This window comes from Hippocampus bargibanti, linkage group LG02 (genome assembly GCF_051943395.1).
Source record: "Hippocampus bargibanti isolate YZ-2025 linkage group LG02, ASM5194339v1, whole genome shotgun sequence".
Taxonomy (NCBI): Eukaryota; Metazoa; Chordata; class Actinopteri; order Syngnathiformes; family Syngnathidae; genus Hippocampus; species Hippocampus bargibanti.
In genome coordinates this window covers 1,103,307-1,127,500 of record NC_142735.1, presented here as the reverse complement: position 1 = coordinate 1,127,500, position 24,194 = coordinate 1,103,307, and the positions used below count along the sequence as shown (strand labels likewise).

The 24,194-nt window shown below is 39.5% G+C and overlaps 2 protein-coding genes across 3 annotated transcripts in view; both read left to right on the top strand.

Moving 5' to 3' along the window:
• The window catches only part of fam193b (family with sequence similarity 193 member B), a 17,842-nt gene extending 14,537 nt beyond the window's left edge, over positions 1-3,305 (top strand). The window contains exons 8-10 of the mRNA XM_089019727.1: positions 198-1,173; positions 1,275-1,350; positions 2,870-3,305. Coding sequence (XP_088875853.1) covers positions 198-1,173; positions 1,275-1,350; positions 2,870-2,966 — 1,149 coding nt within the window. The 3' untranslated portion in view covers positions 2,967-3,305. The remainder of the gene's footprint in view (positions 1-197; positions 1,174-1,274; positions 1,351-2,869) is intronic.
• A 973-nt stretch (positions 3,306-4,278) lies between these two features.
• ddx41 (DEAD-box helicase 41) lies at positions 4,279-22,352 on the top strand. 2 transcript variants are annotated; one of them, XM_089019710.1, is made up of 17 exons: positions 4,279-4,432; positions 5,353-5,448; positions 5,553-5,703; positions 5,790-5,864; positions 5,938-5,998; positions 7,243-7,379; positions 7,475-7,547; positions 9,212-9,365; positions 9,463-9,599; positions 11,065-11,227; positions 13,445-13,576; positions 13,659-13,730; positions 14,971-15,067; positions 16,474-16,623; positions 16,996-17,067; positions 18,436-18,546; positions 19,578-22,352. In XM_089019710.1, exons 1-17 carry the CDS (start codon positions 4,406-4,408, stop codon positions 19,712-19,714), a joined length of 1,845 nt encoding a protein of 614 aa, XP_088875836.1. In that variant the 5' UTR covers positions 4,279-4,405; the 3' UTR covers positions 19,715-22,352. The 2 variants fall into 2 exon arrangements, with proteins under 2 accessions (XP_088875836.1, XP_088875845.1); XM_089019719.1 differs by lacking the exon at positions 5,938-5,998 and having other exon boundaries at positions 7,278-7,379.
• The last annotated feature ends 1,842 nt before the right edge of the window (positions 22,353-24,194 follow it).

Sequence of the window (24,194 nt, the reverse complement as noted above, 5' to 3'; positions counted from 1 at the left end):
CTCCTCATCCGAAAAGCTTCGTCAGCGAACTAAAGTTGTGCCGGTAGCTCTGGCCCTATATATATCCCTAATAGACAGAGGTTAAGAACTCAATAATGTGATGTCAATAATGTGAGACTAGTAAAGGCAAATCCAATCCAATCCAATAACTTCAGATCTGATTTAACAGATGATAATTTGTGTCTTGTGTATTTCAGGAAAAAGCGTTACAGGGCAATGTGGGCGCTGCAGGAATGGAACCCGTTTTTAATCCATCAGAGTGTACGGACGAGCCCACGCCCGACACCCCCGAGACGTCACGCTTATTGGATTGGCCGCAGCTGGAACTCGAGCGGGTCAACAGTTTTCTCACCAGTCGTCTCGAAGAGATCAAAAACACCATCAAAGACTCAATCCGAGCTTCGTTCAGCATGTACGATCTCAATCTGGACGTCAATGACTTCCCGAAAAAAGCGGCCACATTGGAGGGTAACCATTTATTATCCCATTTGAACGGCACCTCTGACATGCAGCAGATAGATCTCGATCTCGCCCCTCTTTCATTGGGAACCTTTAAGAACCATCTGGACCCGGTCAACGGATGGGAGGATACAAATACGTCCTTGAATCCCGCCTCCGCTACCGGGATCACAACCGGGTCTCAAGATATTCAGCGTTTGAACACAACGCCGAGTCTTTCCAAACTCATTCGAGTCCGCTCGCCGGACAGAAGCACTTGTGACAATTTGCCGCCGGCCCAAGTTACAACGAAAACAAAAGAGGACGTTTCAGATCCGAAGAACAGCACAGTTGGGAATAACGCGACAAAGTCAAAGAAGAGTAAAAAACAGCAGCAAAAACCAGAGCCGCCATGTTCCGAGCACAATTCCAAAGTTACAGATTCAAAAGTGTCCGAAATCATTTGCAATGGCTCAAAATCTGCACTCAAACAGTTCCAGAGGAAAACCGAAGACGGCAGATCGTCTAGAAACGTCGCCGCCAACGGTGCGAACCTCCCGAATACACACAAGGTCAAAGGTGACGGCGAGTTACGGACGTGGCGAGAGCGTGAGCAGGATACTGAAACAAAGGCTTTAAATCACGCCGTTCCGGCAAACGGACAGCATCAGGCGCAATCCAAGGGGAAAAATAAGAAGAACAAGAGCAAGGGGGAAAAATCTGCAAGTGCGATTGGTGCGGGAGAATTTTGATTATTTATATATTAATATTATATATATATATATATATAATATATATTAAATTCTCTTTTTTTTTTTTTTTCATTTCATCTTTAGATGACGTCTTTCTTCCAAAAGACGTGGATCCTACGTCAATGGATGAAATCGACCGGGAAGTCGAATACTTTAAAAGGTAAACAGAGCTCAAAACATTGGAACCTTCAAAGTTGACTGAAAATTAATAATAATAATAATAATAATAATAACTACTGTCTCTAGCTGCCTACCTAGCTGGCGACCTAGCTGGCTACCTAGCGAGCTAGCTATTTACTGTCTATTAGCTATCTGGCTATCTTGCTCGCTAGCTGTTAGGTAGTGATTAGCTAGGTAGCTAGTTTTCTATCTATTAGAGTTTTTCCAGGTTGGGTGAACGCTGGCGCTTGTGGCTGCCGCTGCTCACCCACAGAAAAACTTACCTTGTTCCTCTAAAGTGACCTTGTGAGTTTTGAAAGGCGCTTATAAATTAAAATAATAATAATAATAATAATTATTATTATTATTATTATTATTTTGAAAGGCGCTTATAAATTAAATTAATAATAATAATAATAATAAAAATAATAATAATAATAATTATTATTATTATTATTAATTTAATTTATAATCGCCTTTCAAAACTCAAATACTAATAATAATAATAATAATAATAATAATAATTATTATTATTATTATTAATAATAATAAATTTCATTTATAAACACCTTTCAAAACTCTCAAGGTCACTTTACCGTCACATGATAAGTTTTTTTCTGTGGGTGAGCAGCGGCAGCCACACTCGCCAGCATTCACTCAACCCGGAAGTAACTCAAAGGTGTAGGTCCTGTAAAGGACAACCGACGTCTCCGGACAAGTTGTGTCCATAATTTGTAAAATGGCTTCAAATGACTTCTACTGAGCGTCTTTTACAAAGATTTTACCACATATAGTCTTGTTTTTGAGTTGGTGACAAGTCCTCACCCTACGTCACTGAAGGAACGCCCCTGACCGAAAAAAGGACACATTGTAGCAGTCCTTCCATCACGTCAATGCATTTTGCTGTACTTTGGTCTGAAAACGTCATGTAGGACCACAAAGATGCAGAAGAGGGCGACAAAGCTCCATGTAAGGAATTAATCAGCCTGTGGAAACGGGCTGATTAATTCCTTACACGGAGCTTTGTCGCCATTTTCTGCCTCTTCTTTGGGTGCGACATTTCCCACCCCTGATGCCTCAAAATGACACGGAATAAATTCTTTAATCGATTGCAAACATGTATGCTTTCTTCTTCAGAACTATTTGAATCATATTCATCACTGGATGAGTAACAAGAAAGCATATTTTCCGAATCTGAAGCCCTTGTTTTGATTCTCCAGCAAGGCAAGACGTCTTGGGGTGACATCACGAACATGGGGGCGGGACCTTATGAAACTGACCACTTCCGGGTTCATTGTTTTGCAGATTTTGGACACTTTTAAGTCATTTTTATTGGTGTTTTGCATTTGAATAAACATATCAGCCTGCGTGTTTTGGGTATTTTAGATGCTATAAAACGTTTTTCTGATGTCAGTTAGGAAACAAAAAAGTGACGTCGGTTGTCCTTTAAGTTTCATTGACAGATTTACCTTTGCCTTTCCTCCGCTTGTCTAAATGCTCTTTTTTTTTAATCTTTCTAGGTTCTGTCTTGATTCGGCCAAACAAACCCGCCAGAAGGTCGCGGTCAACTGGTCCAACTTCAGCCTCAAAAAAGTTCCTTCCAATGCAGCTCAATAACTGACGAAAAGAGCCCGCAGATAAAACATCACACTACAAACTCTTCCCATGGAGTTGTGTTTGGCCCGAGGCCTTCTCTCAATTCCTCTGTTTTCTTCTTGTTGAGTAGACGGACCTTATTCACAGCTCATTCACAGGACTGACATTCAAGCGGTCAGCCAGGGATCAATACAAGGCCAGCGCTGTCCTTTTTTTTTTTTTGCTATTACGGCAATGATCACCAAGTGACAAATCCAAAATTGGGAAAAACTAGCATTTGTCCACTGCATTCGTGTGCTGACGTATGTAGTATGTAAACATTTACCTTACATGAAATAAATGTTTTTATCAGAAATCTCACATTTTCAACAGTGTTCAACTTCTGGACTTTAATTTTGGTTCCCCCCCCCCCCCCATGATGTTGTTACATTCAGCATGTTTCACAAACGTATTCAATGTTTACTCTCAAGCAGAATGCAATATATTTGTCCGAGTAGTTTGGTTATCTAAAAAGTCGCACCATGTAAAACCCAAACTTTTTTTATGATGGATGAAATGAGGGTAAGCAAAACTCATTTATGTACTCAAAGCATTCACTTTTAGTTAACTATGCCACATTTGTCTGGTAAAGCACACCCCGTACACATGATGGCTACCGATGACCTGCCCATGCATGTTCCCATGCTCACTCAAAATGTATTGCATCCACACGTCACTCGGTATTCATTTTATATTGTTAGTTAACATAGTTCTAGAATCTAGAATCCTAACATCAAACCATATATCCCATGGAGGAATCGTCAATTTCGCATATGAATTCACACCCAAATTAATTTCGATGCTTGTACATATTAGTCGGTTATTTTGGGCCCTTGTCAGGCTTTGGCAAGTCTATGGTTGTGTATGAGTGAAACGTTTTCAACCATACAACTCTTCTCTTTGCCAGTGGATGATATTTTACAACAAAAAAAAAAATCATCACAGCTGCATCAACAGCCATATTTTAGCAGATGGTTATCCTTGCGATAGATTTATCCTGTCATTTTGTTTCCATTCAGACATCTCTGATGCTCTCCTGGTTTGATTTAATTAGTGAAAGCGGATGTAAATGTTTTTTGAATGTAGATTTATACGATACCAATAATAGCCAAGTGTATGTTGGCTGGTTTTACTTGATTACAAAAAAAGACTTTTGATACTGTGAACAATCTTTCGTTCCGGAAGATTAAAATGATGCAGTTTTGACAAACATACTAATAAGTGTGGCGTTTATTTTTCTATGCTATCGGGCATATCCACATGTGATGACGCCAGTGCGACATGAGCCTTTTGGCTTTCCGTACTTTCGCAATGCCCGATGATAGCGAATGTGCGATACTTAAAAATATAAAAAAAATTGTGTCAATAATTTGCTTCGTTAGGACCACGATTTCCCCACGCAAGCACGTCGTTTTGAAAAGATGGAAGACGATAATCGATTAAAAAAGGTAAGAGCCAAATAAAAGTCTGTTCTAGCGAACAGCAGCCAACACGAGCATTAGCGGCTAGCTCACTCGCTAGCAAAACAAACCTTTGCTGTAATTGTGCGATGAACATGAAATATATTTGACACCGATGGGGCACTTTTGTAGCGATGTATGCCCAAATGCAGTTCTAACAGCTGTATACAATTAACGCCCAACGTCGAAAACCACGCTTAAATTGCAACTACGATGTTTTATTTCTTTCTTTAAATTGCCTCAATCCGAACAAATTCTAATCCCTGAAATGATAATCAAGTTTACAGTGTATTTGTTGATCAAGGAAGCACCTATGAACGTTGCAACAATTCGATTATATACTCACTTTAAAAAATGGACTGGATTGGATTAGCCTTTATTAGCCTCACACGTTCTCCGACATTAACTTTGTATTGGACGATAGTAAAGAGATGCCAATTTCACGGTAAAACGAGCATTGTCGTCAAATGGTGAGTATAGTTTTGCTTTTTTGTTGCTGTGCCGATGATCATTTGTGTTTGGGAGTCTTTTACTGAGCGAGTTGCTTGTTCTGTAGCCACAAGGGGTCTTCTTGTGCCGGTCGCAAGCCCGGATAAATACAGAGGGTTATGTCAGGAAGGGCATCCGACGTAAAACCTTGGCAAAAACAAACATGCGAATCAAACCTCTGAAGATGGAGGACACTGATTCGCTGTGGCGACCCCTTGAAGGGAAAAGCAGAAAGGAAAAGAAGAAGAAGAAAGAAGTCTCGCAGTGGAGAAATTTACATTTCACAGCAGCAAAGTTATAGAAGGTAGAGGAAAGGAAATGAAATGAAGTAGAATGAACTACAATGTTGAATCATTTCATAAAACTAGCGTCTTGCGTTTAACTAAAACGCTTGAAAATGTCATTTGTGGTTTCCCTAGCGAACTCAAGATGAAGACGAAGGTTCGGGGATTGAGGATTCAGAGGATGAAGACTATGTTCCTTACGTTCCCGTCAAAATCCGAAAGCAACAAATGGTATGTTATCTCCACACTCAATTGGCGTTAAATTAGTTCGACATCCGCAATTGAAGTTAATATGAAATGTACTCGAAGTTAAGTCTGTTTTGTTCACCTCGAAGGTTCAGAAGATGTTGCGATTGCGTGGGAAAGTAATGGATGATGATCATAGAGACAGCGGGGAGGAACAAAGAGATGAAGATGAAGGACTTGGTCCGCGTTCCAATGTCAGCCTTCTTGACCAGCATCAACATCTTAAGGAAAAAGCAGAAGGTTCCTATTTCAAAAGATTTAGGAATTTCGTAAAATACATTGTTCTACTTTTTACCAATTAACCCTTTTTTGTCTCAAATCAACAGCACGCAAAGAGTCAGCCAAGGAGAAACAACTGAAGGAGGAAGAGAAGATTTTAGAAAGTGTCGCAGAGGGCAGAGGTAATGTGTGTAGGTGTATATATAACCCATCACTTGACTGCTTTTGACAACTATTTTCTTTTTTTTCTGTCAGCTTTAATGTCAGTGAAAGAAATGGCCAAGGGTATAATTTATGATGATCCAATCAAAACAAGGTGGGATCATTTTAAAATACAGTTAGTCATTAAAGGACAACCGACACCAATTTTTTTGTTTTCTAACTGACATCATAAATAACGTTTTATAGCATCTAAAATATCTAAAACACACAGGCTGATATTTTTAGGCAAATGCAAAAGTAAGTAAAGTGTCCCAAAACTACTTCAAAATGACCTTGGAGATGCCGCCCCTTGTTCGTGACGTCACGTCAGTACGTCTTGCCTTGCTCTAGAATCCAAACAATGGCTTCATATTCAGAGAAGATGCTTTCTTGTTATTCATCCAGTTATGAATATGATTCACATAGTTTTGAAGAGGAAAGCATAAATGTTTTCAATCGATTAAAGAATTTATTCCGGTCATTTTGATGCATCTGAAGAGAAATGTAGTGACAAACTCTTTAGTACTCACAGTACCCCAAAAAAAGGCAGAAGAGGGCGACAAAGCTCCGTGGCAATTGTCTCCTGGGACGTTTTTTGTAAGCGAACATCAAATACACTGTAGAACATGGGTGTCAAAGTCTTTTTTTGCCGCGGGCCACATTGTAGTTATGGTTTCCTCTCGAGGGCCGTTATGAATTTGGGGAACCCATTAGAATGTTTAAATCCCTTCAAATATTACATATAGAGCACACAGCAAATTAATGAATAACTCGTTTTCAAATCTGAAGTCAAGAATAATGACTTTTATTGTGGTTGACATTCAAAAATATGAAATTTTGGCTCAGATTTTAGCAATCATCATGGAATTTAACAAGTTTGATTTCGCGGGCCGAAAAAAATGATGTGGCGGGCCGAATTTGGCCCGCGGGCCTTGACTTTGACACCTGTGCTGTAGAAGTCTTGGCGCAGCACACAACGATTCACCATGGCGTTATTTATGTTTTCCTTCTAATTTCGTCATCAACACGGATCAACACAAAGTTTTCAGACCAAACAAAGTACCGCAAAATGCATTGAGGTGATGCAAGGTATGTCCTTTCTCGGTGAGGGGCGTTCCTTCAGTGACGTAGGGTGAGGAGTCGTCGCCAACTCAAAAACAAGACTTCCTGAATATTCAGCGCAAGTCTTAAAACGTAAAATATAGCTATATGCGGTGGAATCTTTGTAAAACACGCTCAGTAAAAGTCATTTGAAGTGATTTTACAAATTATGAACACGACTTGTCCGGAGACGTCGGTTGTCCTTTAAATAACATTTCTAGCCTACATTACATTACATAACCTGGTGGTTGCTTGTAGTTGGAAAGCTCCACGATATGTCCTCCATATGCCAGAGACCAGAAATGAACGCGTCAGGAAGAAGTTTCATATCCTGGTTGATGGCGATGGCATCCCTCCTCCGATCAAAAGCTTCAGGGAGATGAAGCTTCCGCCGGGTAGGACTAAATGGTTGCCCATCACCCTCTCAAGCAGAACATGTGTACCGTACGTCATCACTTTGTCTGCAAACAACGCTATTGTGTATTTGCAGCAATTCTTAAAGGTTTGAAGAAGAAAGGAATCGTACATCCAACACCAATTCAAATTCAAGGAATCCCAACAGTGTAAGTCGCCGATGCACATCTACACTATTTTAGCTAGGTATTTTATTCATTTTAGCAAAAAATTACAAAGCGTTGAGTGGCTGCCGCTGCTCACCCACAGAAAAACCTATCCTGTGACTGGAAAGTGACCCTGAGAGTTTTTAAAGGCGCTTATAAATTAAATGTATTATTGTTATTATTATAAATACAGTATGTAATTAGCTGACAAGAATGTTAAATTTTGGTTTTACGTTCGTTCGTAAGGTGAATTTGTTTGTAAGTTGCTTCAGTGCTATATTTTGTATGTTGTTGAAGTAAAACGCTGAACGGGGAAGTATGAAACACAGACGCTCTAACAGTCGGATAATAAATTCACACCTACTGTAGTAATAATAATAATAATAATACGTTTAATTTCTAAGCGCCTTTCAAAACTCTCAAGGTCACTTTACAGACACAGGATAAGTTTTCTGTATGTGAGCAGCAGCAGCCACATGCGCCAGCATATTTAATTTAATTTAATTTAATTTAATTTTTACTTTAGTTTTATTTTTGTTTTACCTTTTGTTTTACTTTAGTTTTATTTTTATTTTAGTTATACTTTTATTTTACTATTTTATTTTTATTTTACTTTTGTTTTCTTTTTATTTTACTTTTGTTTTATTTTTATTTTTAGTTTTGTTATGTTATGTTTTGTTTTGTTTCGCTTCACTTTATTTCACTTCACTTCATTTCACTTCATTTCATTTTATTTATTCAAATGGATAGAAGGCTAACTAGATAGCTGATGGATAGCTAATAGATAGCCAACCACCAGCTAGCTAGACAGCCGTCATATTGGATGTGCCTTTATTAGTCTCTCTCTCTCTCTCCCTGTATATATATATATATATATATATATATTAAGGATATATGACAACATATATCCTTGCGTCTTCAGGAAGCCATTACTGAAGCTGCTGGCACGTAATTACCGAATTACGTACCAGCAGCCATTACTTTTTGTTATACATCACGTCCTCCTGAAGCGTGAAGCATAGTCTGCAGCCAATCGCAAGCAAGCTCGGCCGGAAAAAGGCGTGCAATACAAAATCTAACTAACAGCATCTCTGTCCGTACATTTTTCGACACTGTGCCCGCAAAAATGTTCGTACGTACCCTTATCCTGTGTTCTTCCATCACCGTTTGGTTCGGGGCCGCCACAAAAATGGACAAAATCCGACTTCAACGGACAGTTAGGACGGCGGAAAAAATCATTGGCACCGCCCTACCCACTCTCGAGGACTTGCACACTGCAAGAATCCAAACTAGGGCGCGGAAAATCCTACTGGACCCTCCGCACCCTGCCCACCACCTTTTCCAGCTACTCCCCTCAGGCAGGCGCTACCGATCCATGCGCACCAAATCCAGCAGACATTTAAACAGCTTCTTCCCCCAAGCCATTAACTCTTTGAACTCTTTCAACAGTAGCCAAAATGGAACTTTATAGTGCCACTTAGCAGTTTTTTTGACAACGATACTAGTGCAGCGTGTTCTACCGGAAACAAATTCCTTGTGTGCTCTACATACTTGGCAATAAAGATGATTCTGATTCTGATTCTGATTCTGAATGTTCGTAAGTTGGGGAGCGTCTGTACCTATCACATTGGTAATTATGTTCCCTCCATTTCCACCTCTACCTGCAGTCTGTCAGGTCGCGATATGATCGGGATTGCCTTCACCGGCTCAGGCAAAACCTTGGTCTTCATTTTGCCCATCATCATGTTCGCCCTGGAGCAGGAAAAGCGGCTGCCCTTCTTTAAAAGAGAGGGACCATATGGACTTATCATCTGTCCTTCAGTAAGTCATCGCTATTTATTTATGTTACGTAAAGCTTATTACCAGCACGTTGAAGTTTGATGACAACTCAAAACAATCTGATTTGACTTTGCAACAGCGAGAGCTTGCTCGCCAGACGCACGGCATCATCGAATATTACTGCAAATTGCTGGAGGAGGAGGGAGCCCCTCAGATGCGGACGGCCCTCTGCATTGGTGGCATGTCCGTCAAGGAGCAGATGGAAGTTGTCAAACAGTAAGTTAAGGTCAAAGTTAGAATTGAGAAACAACAGAAGCTTGTTTATTTTATTTTTTTTTATTTTTTATTTTTTTTTATTTTTTATTTTAAATTGTCTCTTTATTTTAAATTGAATTTCTAATGTTATTTTAAATTTTATTTTTATTTTAAATTGAATTTTATTTTATTTTGACAATAAAGCTGGCTTTTATTTTTTTATTTTATTTTTTTTTTTTTTATTTTTTATTTTAAATTGTCTCTTTATTTTAAATTGAATTTCTAATGTCATTTTAAATTTTATTTTTATTTTAAATTGAATTTTATTTTTATCTTTATCTTTATCTTTATGTTCAGCTTTATTTATTTTGTTTTATTTTTATGGTGCTTTATTTCATTTATTTTTATTTTTATTTTTTTATTTCATTTTATTTCATTTCATTTCGTTTTATTTTCATTTTATTTTCATTTCATGTGGACTTCAAACTACCACATTTTTGCAGTTTTAGTCAATTTCAGATACTGAAGGCCTTTTTTATCGTACTGTATTTTATTTATTTTTATTTTTCGCCCAGACCAGTCCAGCGATGACGGTCAAATGGCACTGACATTCCTGCCAAATCAAAAACAGTGCTGGCATTTAAACACTAGTTAAAGGACAACCGACGTCTCCGGACAAGTTGTGTCCATAATTTGTAAAATTGCTTCAAATGATTTCGACTGAGCGTATTTTACAAAGATTCCTTCACATAGAGCTATATTTTACGTTTTAAGACTTGCGCTGAATATTCCGGAAGTCTTGTTTTTGAGTTGGTAACAAGTCCGTACGTGACGTCACTGAAGGAACGCCCTTGACCGAAAAAAAGACAGGTTGTAGCAGTGATTCCATCACGTCAATGTATTTTGCTGTACTTGTTTGGTCTGAAAACCTCGTGTTGCACCAAAAAGCCGCCAGAAGAGGGCGACGAAGCTCCATGGAAGGAATTTAGCAGCCTGTGGAAACGGGCTGATTAATTCCTCACAGGAGCTTGGACACCATTTTCTGCCTCTTTTTGGGTCACACATTTCCCCCCAATGTTGCCTCAAAATGGCACGGAATAAATTCTTTAATCGATTGCAAACATGTATGCTTTCCTCTTCAGAACTATTTGAATCATATTCATAACTGGATGTGTAACAAGAAAGCACATTCTCCGAATCTGAAGCCATTGTTTTGATTCTCCAGCAATGCAAGACGTCTTGGCGTGACGTCACGAACTGGGGGCGGGACTTTCTGAAAATGCCCAATTCGTGCCCAGCTCAATTTTTGTGCAGATTTTGAACACTTTAAGTCATTTTTATTGGTGTTTCGCATTTGAATAAACATATCATACTGCGTGTTTTGGGTATTTTAGATGCTATAAAACGTTTTTCTGATGTCAGTTAGGAAACAAAAAAGTGATGTTGGTTGTCCTTTAAAACACTATAACATGTGTTCTGCTTTTAGTGGTGTGCACATGATGGTCGCCACTCCCGGGCGTCTCATGGACTTGTTACAGAAGAAGATGGTGAGTCTGGACATCTGTCGCTACCTGGCCCTGGATGAAGCTGATAGGATGATTGACATGGGCTTTGAAGAGGACATTAGGACCATTTTTTCATATTTTAAGGTAAAGAATTTAACGAAAGTATTTTCAAGTATGAAGCCCGCTGATCGAACAATGAAAACTACAGATGGAAAAGCGATACATACATCACCAAAATGAAACACGGTGAATTCCGCTACATGAATAGGAAATAATATGCAACAGTGGTGGCCCGTCAGGGTCTCCAAGGCCTTCTCTGCTGGCCTCAAAATATCTAAATCCCACACTAATGTGATTTATATTTTTTCCATGAGTTCTTATTCAATAATTCCAAATTGTCTTTCAGCTTCCTTTCATTGTTTTTCCGTTGTTGCGCTGCTTCCAGATGTCTGTTTTCGTATTTAAGCATTTAACCAATCACATGTCAGCCATCATTTGTCACCAGGGTCATAAATCTACCTGGACACCTTCACAATCAGTTCTACAGTGCCTGGAGCATAAAATCAATGTAGATGAAACTGTTACTTTAGCCAATCAGAGTTCGAGTTGGCAACCAAAGGCCTGCTCGAAGGCGCTGGAGTTTTGGATTGGATTAGATGTACCTTTATTTGTCTCGCAGTGGAGAAATTTACATTTCACAGCAGCAAAGTTATGAAAGGAAGAGGAAAGGAAAGAAAGAAGTAGAAAAAATACAGGTGCTGCTGGAAAGGCAGCCACTCTTGCTGCGCCATCTTGAAGTGAAAACAAAACAACTAAGTAGCAAATTCGTTTTGTCACAAACTTTGATTGGCTCGTCACTCGCCAATCATGCTATCACTAGCCGCTAGGTGATTAGTGCATACTGGCCAGAGCTAGCACAGTGTATCTGTAGCGAGCTGCATAAGCAAATATATTGTGTTGATATAATAGATTGTATTTTATTTATGATGGTACCTCTGCTTGTCTGGGACTGCAAAGTGTCCTTGAGAGCTTTGAAGGCGCTTAAAATGTAATGTATTATTATTATTATTATTCATAGCGATTTTGTCAACCCACAATAGCAGAAGGAGGAGAAGAAATGGATTTAGTTGGAGATATATTGTTAAAGCCATTTTAAAGATGGACTTTTCAAGAAAAAATGGACATAAGGTTGGACAGCTGCGAAGCTAGCAAAAATGGCAAACGATTTAGCAATTTTATAAGATTATCATGAATCCACACGTTCACAGTAAACATTTGAACAATGTAATTACAGTATTTCTTAAAGGACAACCAACGTCACTTTCTTGTTTCTTAACTGACATCAGAAAAACGTTTTATAGCATCTGAAATACCCAAAACACGCAGTATGATATTTTTATTCAAATGCAAAACACCAATACAAAGGACTTAGTGTCCAAAATCTGCAAAAAATTGAGTTGCGAATTGGGCATTTTTAGAAAGTCCCCTCCCCAGTTTGTGACGTCACGCCAAGACGTCTTGCATTGCTGGAGAATCAAAACAATGGCTTCAGATTCGGAGAATATGCTTTCTTATTACACATCCAGTTATGAATATGATTCAAATAGTTCTGAAGAGGAAAGCATACATGTTTGCAATTGATTAAAGAAGTCCTTGCGTGTCATTTTGAGGCATCTGGATTGCAATGTAGCGTCCCAGAAAAGAGCCAGAAAATAGCGACCAAGCTCCCTGTGAGGAATTAATCAGCCCGTTTCCACAGGCTGATAAATTCCTTATATGGAGCTTGGTCGCCCTCTTCTGGCTCTTTTTGGTGCAACATGATGTTTTCAGACCAAACAAGCATAGCAAAATGCATTGACGTGATGGAACGACTACTACAATGTGTCCTTTTTTCGGTCAGAGGCGTTCCTTCAGTGACGTCACGTACGGACTCGTCACCAACTCAAAAACAAGACTTCCGGAATATTCAGCGCGAGTCTTAAAACGTAAAACATAGCTATATGCGGTGGAATCTTTGTAAAATACGCTCAGTAGAAGTCATTTGAAGCCATTTTACAAATTATGGACACAACTTGTCTGTCCGGAGACGTCGGCTGTCCTTTAAGTTTCTTCAAGTCACAAGTTCTTTCCTGGCCAACGGCACCCTCTAGCGGACATTTAGTAATATCACACCACATTCCCAGCTGATTGATTCAGGCATATCACTACTGAAGGCTTAGGAGTGACATGCGCGGCCCGCCACTGGTGGCAGTATTGTAATTTACTCACAAGGGCTGGTAAAGGTTGACAGAAAAGGGTTTGCAGAAAAGTATACGATGGAGATTAAAGTGTTGGGAATAATCATTTTTTTTCACCCTTTAGGGACAAAGGCAAACCCTTCTTTTCAGTGCCACCATGCCCAAGAAGATCCAGAATTTTGCCAAGAGCGCTTTGGTCAAACCCATCACCATTAATGTAGGCCGAGCGGGTGCTGCCAGCTTGGATGTCATCCAGGTCGATTCAACAGCTGCTCTCATTTGCCCAAAAAATAACGTCATAATAGAAAAGATGACTTTGACTTTGTGCCTATGAACAGGAAGTGGAATATGTCAAAGAAGAGGCCAAGATGGTGTATCTACTTGAGTGCCTGCAGAAGACAACACCTCCGGTCAGTACCTTTTTGCCCATAAATCTTTTCAACTCTCTTGTTTTTTGTAATTATAATACTATACAATACATATTGATGACCCCCATTCTTGCTACTGAGTAGTAGTAGTAGTAGCATATTTTCACGTAGCAACAAGCAGCATCTTAAAAAAAAACGGTTGAAGGGTTATAACATAATAAATAATACATTTAATTTACAAGCGCCTTTCCAAACACCCAAGGATGGGATACATATCTATATACAGTAAAGTCTCGTTATATCGATATCGGATATATCGATAGTCCCGGTTATATCGATACTATTTCTATGCACGCACGGAGAAAATTACATGCAAACAGGGTCGGATATATCGATAATCCCGGTTATATCGATATTTTCCCTTGGATATCGATATAACGAGACTTTACTGTATAACTATACAATACAATTGGCTAGCTAGCTATCTCTTAGATATCTAGCTAGCTAGCTATTCGCTGTCTTTTAGTTATCTATTGGCTAGCTGGCAAGCTTTCTATCGATAATAATAATAATACATTTCACTTATAAGTGCCTTTCAAAACTCTCAAGGACACTTTACAGTCAAAGGATAATTTTTTCCTGCGGGTGAGCTGCGGCAGCCACACGCACCAGCGTTCACTCAACCCGGAAGTAACTCAAATAGATAGAAAGCTAGATAGCGAGCTAATACAGTAATAATAATAATGCAATCTATTTGATTTATTCCAGGTTGAGTGAACGCTGGCGTGTGTGGCTGCCGCTGCTCACCCGCAGAAAAACTTGTCCTGTGACTGTAAAGTGACCTTGAGAGTTTTGAAAGGCGCTTATAAATTAAATGTATTATTATTATTATTATTATTATATTATTATTATTATTATTATTATTATTATTATACAATACTTATTGATTTGAAAAGGAAACATGGTAAAAAAAAACGTAAACCATCTGTAAAAAGCAGCAAAATAAAAGCTAACAGCTAAACACCTTCATTTTATTTTCTATTCCTATTAATTCAACAAAACAAATATAAAAATGCCAATTTCAATGCTTTCAATAACTAAGAACATGAATTTTGAACATTAACCGCTAGAGGGCACTAACATATTTTACCGGTTTACAAAAGCGGTACCATTTGCCTATACGATGGTCACAATTTGTGATCTTGTCTTATCAAATTCTGACATAGATGCATAATTAATCTGTTTTTTACACCCCTCCACCACCATCCCCCCTCCGCAAAAGGTATTGATATTTGCTGAGAAAAAGGCTGACGTCGATGCAATCCATGAGTATCTGCTGCTCAAAGGTGTGGAAGCGGTGGCCATTCATGGAGGAAAAGGTACATGGGTGATTTGGTGTTAAATGCAGTCGTGTACTGCATGTACTGTTATTTCTGGTGCATAAGGCGCACCGCACTGGAGTATCAGGCGCACCCTCAATGAATGGTGGATTTTCAAACTTTTTCCATATTTAAGGCACACCGGACTATAAGGCGTAACTTCAATGAATGACAAAAGTTTTCCAAATATAATACATGAATATGTAAAAGTTTTCCAAGTACAGTGATACTTCAGCTTACGACCGCTTTAGCTCACGAACTCTTCGCCTTACAAACATTAAATTTGCGAGGATATAATCTTGTCATACGAACTAGTTTTCTGCGCACGAACCAAACCACACAGTCTCGCGGTGGCTGGTGGACTAGTTTTCCACACCTACTTTGAGTGCAGACGCGATTTGCTGTCGATTGGAGTACTTTTGCTATTATGGGACCGACAAAGACCCCACCACAGTCTAGTGTTTAACCGAAGATGACACAAAAGAAAACTTTCTGTTGATTTGGATTAATGAAAAGCAGCTAGCAGGGGACTGTGTGAGTGAGGGTATTTTCGCCGAGAAAGCACGGCAACTTCACTCGGATATCAAGTGGGAACGACATCAATGACCATCACAAAGGTAAATAAAACCACTTTATTATACGGTATCGTTATTTTCTTTCATTACAACCCAATATCACATTTATTATACATATAAAATAAGGTCTATTTTGTGTAGTTTTAAGGCTTATTTAGTGCAACATTATGTTTTATGGAGACCCGGGAATGGATTATTCAAATTTTTAATGGTTTCATATGGGAAATGAATGTTTGGCAGACAAACTTTTCACCTTACAAACACTTTCCGGGAACCAATTAAGTTCGTAAGCTGAGGTATCACAGTATAAGGCACACCACATTATAAGGCGCTATAGTAGAGGCTGCAGTTACGCACGACTTCTACGGGCGAGAAATGGAGTCGGTGGCTACTGACAGTCGTTGCGAGACCTTTTGTGGCTCAATATGACTTCACATATAAGGCGCACCTGCGTATCAGGCGCAGGGTCATCTTTTGAAGTTAATGAATGCTTTTGGGTGTGCCTTATACACCGGAAAATACTGTCATTTCACAACTATTGACGGGAATTACTATTAAATCAATCTGCGTTAACTGTAGTACCACGTTGTGACCACTAGAGGACCCTTTTGCTTCATCATATGAACCATCATTTACTCTCTCGATCTCTCTCTGACACACACACACACACACACACACACACACACACACACACACGTTAGTAACATGTCTGTGACGTAGTCTGCACTGGAAAAACCGGGCCGAAGAACTGACTTTCTAACACATCTGAAATTGGCAGGTTCGTAGTCGATGATTCCAAAATACTGTTGATGCTGTTTTTATTGATTGCAGATCAAGAGGAAAGAACAAAAGCCATTGAAGCATTTAAAGAAGGAAAGAAGGACGTCCTCGTCGCCACAGACGTGGCTTCTAAAGGTCTGGATTTCCCAGCCATCCAGCACGTAGTCAACTACGACATGCCAGAGGAGATCGAAAACTATGGTGAGACAATTTGTTTGTAAGGCGAAAAGTTCGTCAGCACACAGCGAATTAATGAATAACTCGTTTTCAAATCTGAAGTCAAGAATAATGACTTTTATTGTGGTTGACATCCAAAAATATGAAATTTTGGCTCTGATTTTAGCAATCATCATGGAATTTAACAAGTTTGATTTGCTTTCGCGGACCGAAAAAAATGATGTGGGGGGCCGGATTTGGCCCGTGCGCCTTGACTTTGACACCTGTGCTGTATATCATCCTTTTCGCATTCCACCATGTGATCATATTTCACTCTCTATTTCCTTTTCCTGTTTGGATTTGAACTTCATCAGCATTCCAAATAAAATGATTGTGAAGATGTCTTTCTTATTTCAGTCCACAGAATTGGAAGAACGGGGCGATCTGGTCAGACTGGTATCGCCACAACGTTCATCAATAAAGGCTGTGGTAAGGAACTTGACTCATAATAATGACACCAAAAATCACATTTCCTGTATATAGTGCGCAATTAGCCATACATGATTGATTATAAAAAATGATTTTTTAAAAATATTTATAAACAAATGTTATTAGCAAGCGGCCATGTTTGAACATTCTGACAAACATTCTGACAGACATTCAAGATCAAAATGATATCCAGACGCTCCCCAATTTACGGACATTCGAGTTACGAACAATGGTACATACGATCATACTGTATGTGGAAAAATGTTTGGACAGAGATGCTGTAAGTTAGATTTTGTATTGCACGCCTTTTTTCCGGCTGAGCTCGCTTGCGATTGGCTGCGTAGAGTATGTGGGCGGGGAGGAAATCCCTCTTCCCAGTTGATGCTTCAGGAGGACGCGATGCATAACAAAAAGTAATGGCTGCTAGCATGTAAGTCAGTAAGTACTTGGCAGCAGCTTCAGTAATGGCTTACTATGTCGTACTACTTTATACTTCCCCGTTCAGTGTTTAACTTAAACATATACAGGTTACGACCGGGTTCCGTTCCGACAAAACGGTCGTAAGTCGAAATCCATTCAAAATGGCCGGAGCCATAACAATGTCAATGTGTTATTTTTAATCAACATTTTCGATTGTATTATATACCAAACTGTTTACAGTTCATTTATAAATGGTATAACTTTTAGTGTAGTTTTTATCCATTTATATTTCATATTATTGATTTTTATTACTGTATAACTACCTGTAATGTATAAAAAGCTGTTTACTGTGCAGTTCACTTCTAAATTTTACACTTACCTTTTAGTGTCGTTTTTATCATTTTATATTTCATATTATCGATTTATATTTTATATTTTGATTTTATATAGCGGGTTAAAGAAAACACTTATACGTAAAGAATACAGCTGTTAAAAAAAATCGATCTCCCCGCTAATGGTCAGAAGAGGTCGCCCGACACACGTACTCGGACACAAAAAAAAAAAAGCAGTGTATAGTACTACAGGAGACGGTATCCGCACTGTATAACTACTGTATTGAGTGTAGTCCTGCAGTAGATTGCTGTGCGAGTGAGTGACATGCTGGTTGGTCAAAATTGTAGTACTCGTTGCCGGCTGCTTGTGTGTTGCGGTGCCAGGTGTAGAATTTTTTTAAAAAAAGGTCTGGCGGTCGTGGTTGTAAGTACGGGTGGTCGTAAATCGCGGCGGTCGTAACTCGGCTGTTTCCTGTATTCCATACAAAATATAGCACTCAAGCAACTTACAAACAAATTCAACTTACGAACGACCGCACGTAACGTATCTCGTTCGTAAGTTGGATCTCATTGCTGATCTTGTGTATGCTGCGTTGTAAATTTCCTTCCGCTCTAGATGAGTCAGTGCTGATGGATTTGAAGGCCCTGCTTGTTGAAGCCAAGCAAAAGGTTCCTCCGGTTCTCCAGGTGCTGCAAACAGGAGATGAAACCATGCTTGATATCGGAGGTGAGTCCTTCATGAAAAATCTCGCAAACAATTGTATTTGGTTGACTATGCTACAAACCCTCAATTCCCTTCAAAATGAAGCCAAAACTGGAATTTACGGGATGTCTTGAGTTTATTTTATTACTGGCATTCAGTGTATTAGCTAACTAGATATCTAGCTATCTATTTGCGATCTATTAGGTATATAGCCATCTAGGTGGCTTGCTATCTCGCGAGCTATCTAGCTATTATCTATTAACAAGCTACTGGCTATCTATTTGCTATCCATTTGCTATCTATTAGCTAGCTGGCTAGCTATGTAGCTGGCTATTTATTAGCTGTATGGGTGTCTAGCTATTTAGCTGAGTGTCTAGCTGGCTATCTATTTATCTGTTAACTAGATAGCTAGTTTTTCTATCTATTTGAGTTACTCCTGGGTTGAGTGAGCACGGGCGCATGTGGCTGCCACTGCTCACCTGCAGAAAAACTGATCCTGTGACTGTAAAGTGACCTTGAGAGTTTTGAAAGGCGCTTAGAAATTAAATGTATTTTTCTTTTTCTTTTTCTTCCTTTACTTCTTTTTCTTCTATTTCTTCTTTTTCTTCTTTTTCTTTTTCTTTTTCTTCTTTTCTTCTTCTTCTTCTTCTTCTTCTTCTTCTTCTTCTTCTTCTTCTTCTTCTTCTTCTTATTATTCTTATTCTTCTTTTTCTTCTTCTTTTTCTTCTTCTTATTCTTTTTCTTCTTCTTTTTCTTATTATTATTCTTTATTTATTATTTTTGTTCTTTTTCTTCTTTTTTTTCTTTTTCTTTTCCTTTTTCTTTTTCTTTGTCTTCTTTTTCTTCTTCATCTTCTTCTTCTTCTTCTTATTATTATTATTATTCTTTTTCTTCTTATTATTCTTTTTCTTTTTCTTCTTCTTATTGTTATTATTCTTTTTCTTTTTGTTCTTCTTCTTCTTCTTCTTCTTCTTCTTATTATTATTATTATTATTATGATGTGTATTTGGTTGCCTATGTTACATTGTCCTCATTCCTTTTTTGTTTGTATGTAGGGGAAAGGGGCTGTACATTTTGCGGTGGTCTTGGCCATCGTATTACAGATTGTCCCAAGTTGGAAGCGATGCAGACCAAGCAGGTCACCAACATCGGGAGGAAGGACTACCTGGCCCACAGCTCAATGGACTTCTAAGCATCTTTGGGAAAAAACATGGCCTACCATGTCAAGCTGTGTTATCGTGTATCCTTCAAACCAGCAGGTCAAACTGTGCAGGCCCACTAGGACCGCCATGATAGTACAAATGAGGTTCATCATTGCCATATTTTTACACAAAGTGTCAATAAATGTTTCTTTTTGAGTATAGAATGGTTTTCTATTATTTCCAAAGTCTTGTATTGTGCCAACAGTTGGCTTTTGGTTTGATCAACCAAGAATGCTCACTGCCATTCACATTTTATTTTCCAGGATTGAAAATATGACGTGGAGCGCCATAAGTTTTTTTTTTTCTTGCTTGGGTGCTGATAAAGCACTGGACATGGCCTCTCGCCATGATTTTTTTTCTTTTCCACAAGGTGGCAGCATTTCCTTTTTGTTTTCATGTTAGCGCTTTGTTCCAGCTTTAAAGGGCTATATACGCCAATATGTATGTATTGCATTGTATTTTGGACAGCCACCCCCATTTCAAGCTCACATAACTCCGGACCCATATAATTTAGGAATTATCAATTTTTTTCTGATGAAAGAAGATGGTCTAAAGTTTCTTACGTTGCATTGAATCCTAAAACTCATATATTCTGTGGTTCCTGGAATTTGAGTGACAATGACAAAAACCCTGGTACTCAACTAAACATATTTTTGCACGTCTGGCAGTGAATGAGTTCAGGCTTTTGAGTTTTTTGAGCCAGGGCACGTTTTTTACGTTGGAAAAAAAATTGCAGCATGCCACGAACCATCTCGGAGGAACGATGCAATCAGCTACCTGTTGCCACACGGACGAATATTAAATTACTCTCCCAGTCTTTACAGCACGGACACCGGACAATGGCATAAGACAGAAATGAGTAATACATGTTCTTTAAATTAAAAAAGTGGCATTGGGTAATTTCTCACGGCACACTAGTGTTCCGCGGCACAGCGGTTGAAAATCACTAAGTTAAGAAATCAATTTTAGGCAAAAACTCATCTGGTGTATAAGCAATTCAACAAGTATTACATGAATTATGTCACTCCATAATTTTCCTCTGGCAGGTTATTTATTGGCAAGGTAACATGCAGTTGGTGAAATCTGCAACATTTAAGTCAGTGTAGGTGAATTATGCAAAAGCGGGGTATACTGATGCCTTTATTCGTGAAAAATTAAGATTTTACGGCACCAAAGTTCACTGCAATAGCATTTGATTTATGTAGACATCCTGAAAATCTCTATGTACATATTCCAAGTAACAAATGAACTTCAGCACTATGAGTCTAAAGCGATTGCTAATGTGATCAGCAGCTAGCTGTTTTGACTTATTTGAAATGAAATATTTCAACTTTATTAAACCAAAAACCCTCTGTTGTCATTTGATTACACATTTACTCTTGTACTTATAGCGATAATAGATAAGCTCGAGACCAGTACAAGAATCCCTCATTAAGGTGGGGAAGATACAGTTGATAGCACATTGCGGAAGCTCCAATTCTTGATAGGTCACTTCTCCAATTTGAATGCTTACACAAGCTCTGCACTTTCTTGCATCTTACCCCATTCAAAGCCATAAAACCGGTGATAAGAAGGGGGAGTGACTAATTTCATATTTACCATAGCCATCGTGTTTGCAGAAAGATCCTGGTGAATCACATGAAGGGGATTTCGAGCGAGGAAACGCATTGAGCATGAAGGATCTTGTTCTAGACGCCACGTTGATAATCCACGAGGAGCTTTTTTTCCCATGACAGTTGACCAATACAAAAATCCTGATTTAATTCTCAAGATGGTGAGGAAGTGATAATGATAACTGCTGGGAGGTTGCGCTTATTCATCAGCACGAATATGCCAGCACTGTTTTTGATTGGGAGGAATGTCGGTGCCATTTGACTGTCATCGCTGGACACCACAGGGGCCATTTTCCTTTTTTTTGCGCAAGTAATGGGCAGCATTTTCATAGCCCCGCTGTGTTCAGCGGAAAAGTTAGTGCTATTGGACAGTTTGTCGCTGGATGGATGCATGACTTGAAGAACTGCCGCAGCTTGGAATTGAAGCGGATTTACGTTGAACAGGAGATGTGAGACAATCGTGAAACTGTCGCGGCTTGGAATTGAAGCGGATTTACGTTGGGACAAGTGATGTGTGACAACTGTGGAACTGTCGCGACTTGGAATTGACTTTGACTTTGATTGTGGAACTGTCACGGCTTGGAATTGAAGCGGATTTGCGTTGGGGCAGGAGATGTGAGACAATCGTGAAACTGTCGCGGCTTGGAATTGAAGCGGATTTACGTTGGGACAAGTGATGTGTGACAACTGTGGAACTGTCGCGATTTGGAATTGAATCGGATTTACGTGGAACACGAGATGTGAGACACTTGTGGAACTGTCGCAGCTTAGAATTGAAGCGGATTTACGTTGGGACAGGAGATGTGAGACGACTGTGGAACTGTCGCGGATTGGAATTGAAGCGGATTTCCGTGGGACAGGAGATGTGAGACAGTCTCTTTTCATCAATGGATGCTGTGGAATTGTCGCGGCTTGGAATTGAAACGGATTTACTGTGCTACTGATTTACTGTTGTACCTGTTTTGATTTAATCATGCCACAATCTTCCCTTGACGTTTCCTCCCCTGCTTCCTCCTTCGCAGCAGTGGACTACTCCCTGAAGCTAATCTGATTATCCTGTTTGATTATGTTCTATGACTGGCTCTGATTGCCCCATTAGCTCTGGTATCACCTCACCATCATGACTAAGCCCACGTGGTAACGATCTAAGATCAAGGATCGTATAAGAAAGTCACGCAGATGAAACCTTTCACAGTATCTGCAGTCATGTTAGTCGATTTTTGGGGAGGATAAATAACATGCTCCTGTGAATATTGATATTGTTCGTGACACGTTTACATCATTTTGGTTATGCAATGCTGTATCACACCACTGCACTGAAGGTTTTTTTAATATTATTCACGGTCCGTTTTACTATTATGCGATAGCATTAAATTGGTTGATCTTATGCCGTGATGGGGGAAATGTCTGCCTTCTGAAAGTAGCAAAACTTTAAGCTTCCATTCCATTTTAAATTTGTGCAATCAGCAAAATTGGTTTATAGGTAGAAGATTCTGACATTGAATATTCCACATCATCCAACATATGCGGACATGTAATTGTAGCTCCGACAGTAGCTCATTTTTCAAAATGAATGAAGTTATTGGATTGAATTGGATTTGCCTTTATTAGTCTCGCCGTGGAGAAATGTATATTTCACAGCAGCAAAGTGAAAATTATGGTACGTTTTTGAGTACTGATTCATCAGTGGTATTAAGTGTTGCAATAAAATGGTGGCTTCAACTCCTTATAAATCAAGAAGAACCATCGACGACTGACATTTTCTTTAACACTGTCAAAGTAAAGCATTAAAAAAGCTGTAGTCTATCTATCTATCTGTCGGTCGGTTGGTTCGTTGATCTGTCCGTTGGTCGGTCTGTCATTCGGTCAGTTGGTTGGTCCTCCGGTCGGTCTGTTGGTCAATTGGTCATTACGTCGCTCGGTTCATCGATTGATCGGTTGGTAGGATGGACGGACCGTCCGTAGGTCAGTCCGTCCATCCGTCAGTCCGTCCATCTGTTGGTCAATCAGTCAGTCCGTCGGTCTGTCGGTCAGTTTGTTGGTCAACTGGTCGGTCTATCGATCGATCGGTCATTTGGTCGAACGGTCCGTCGGTTGGTCCGCCCGTCGTCCGGTCCTTTGGTCGGTCCGTCGGTCAATCCGTCGGTCGGTCCGTCGGTCGGTCCGTCGGTCGGTCCGTCGGTCAATCCATCAATTGATCGGTCGGTCCATCCGTCTGTCGGTCAGTCTGTCCATCTGTTGATCCGTCCATCATTTGGCCTTTTGGTCAATCGTTCGGCCTGTTGGTCAATCATTCAGTCTGTTGGTCTGTCCGTCCGTTGGTCTGTTGGTCAATCAGTCGGGCGGTCCGTCGATTGGTCCGTCTGTCGTTCGGTCCGTCGGTCGGTCGGTCCATCGATCGGTCCTTCGGTCTCTCTGTTGGTCAAACGGTTGGTCCATCAGTTGGTCCGTCGGTTCGTCCGTCCCTCGGTCCATCTGTCGGTCAGTCCATCCGTCGTTCCATCTATGATGTAGAGCACCATTCCTGAATTTGTTTGGGTTTTGTTTTTCTTCAATTCCAAGCTGCGACAGTTCCACATATTTTTTTATTCGTTTTTTCTTGTTTGGGTGCCGATAAAGTTCTGGCCATGGCCTCTGGCAAAGTTTCTTCTTTTCCACAAGGGGGCAACATTTCCCTTTATTTTCCATATTAGTGTGTTGTTCCAGCTTCGGCTGTTGTTCAAGCGCTATATAAACCAATATTTTTGTATTAGATTGCATTTTGAACATCCACCCTCATTTCAAGCTCAGATAACTCCATACCCGTATAATTTAGGAATTAACTTTTTTCTGATGTAAGAAGATTGTCTAAGGTTTC

Coding starts and splice junctions, on each gene's coding strand:
- ddx41 (XM_089019710.1), top strand. CDS start 4,406: ATGGAAGACGATAATCGATTAAAAAAG. Junction 7,548..9,211: donor ATTCAAGGAATCCCAACAGT/GTAAGTCGCCGA, acceptor CTCTACCTGCAG/TCTGTCAGGTCGCGATATGA. Junction 15,068..16,473: donor GGCCATTCATGGAGGAAAAG/GTACATGGGTGA, acceptor TATTGATTGCAG/ATCAAGAGGAAAGAACAAAA.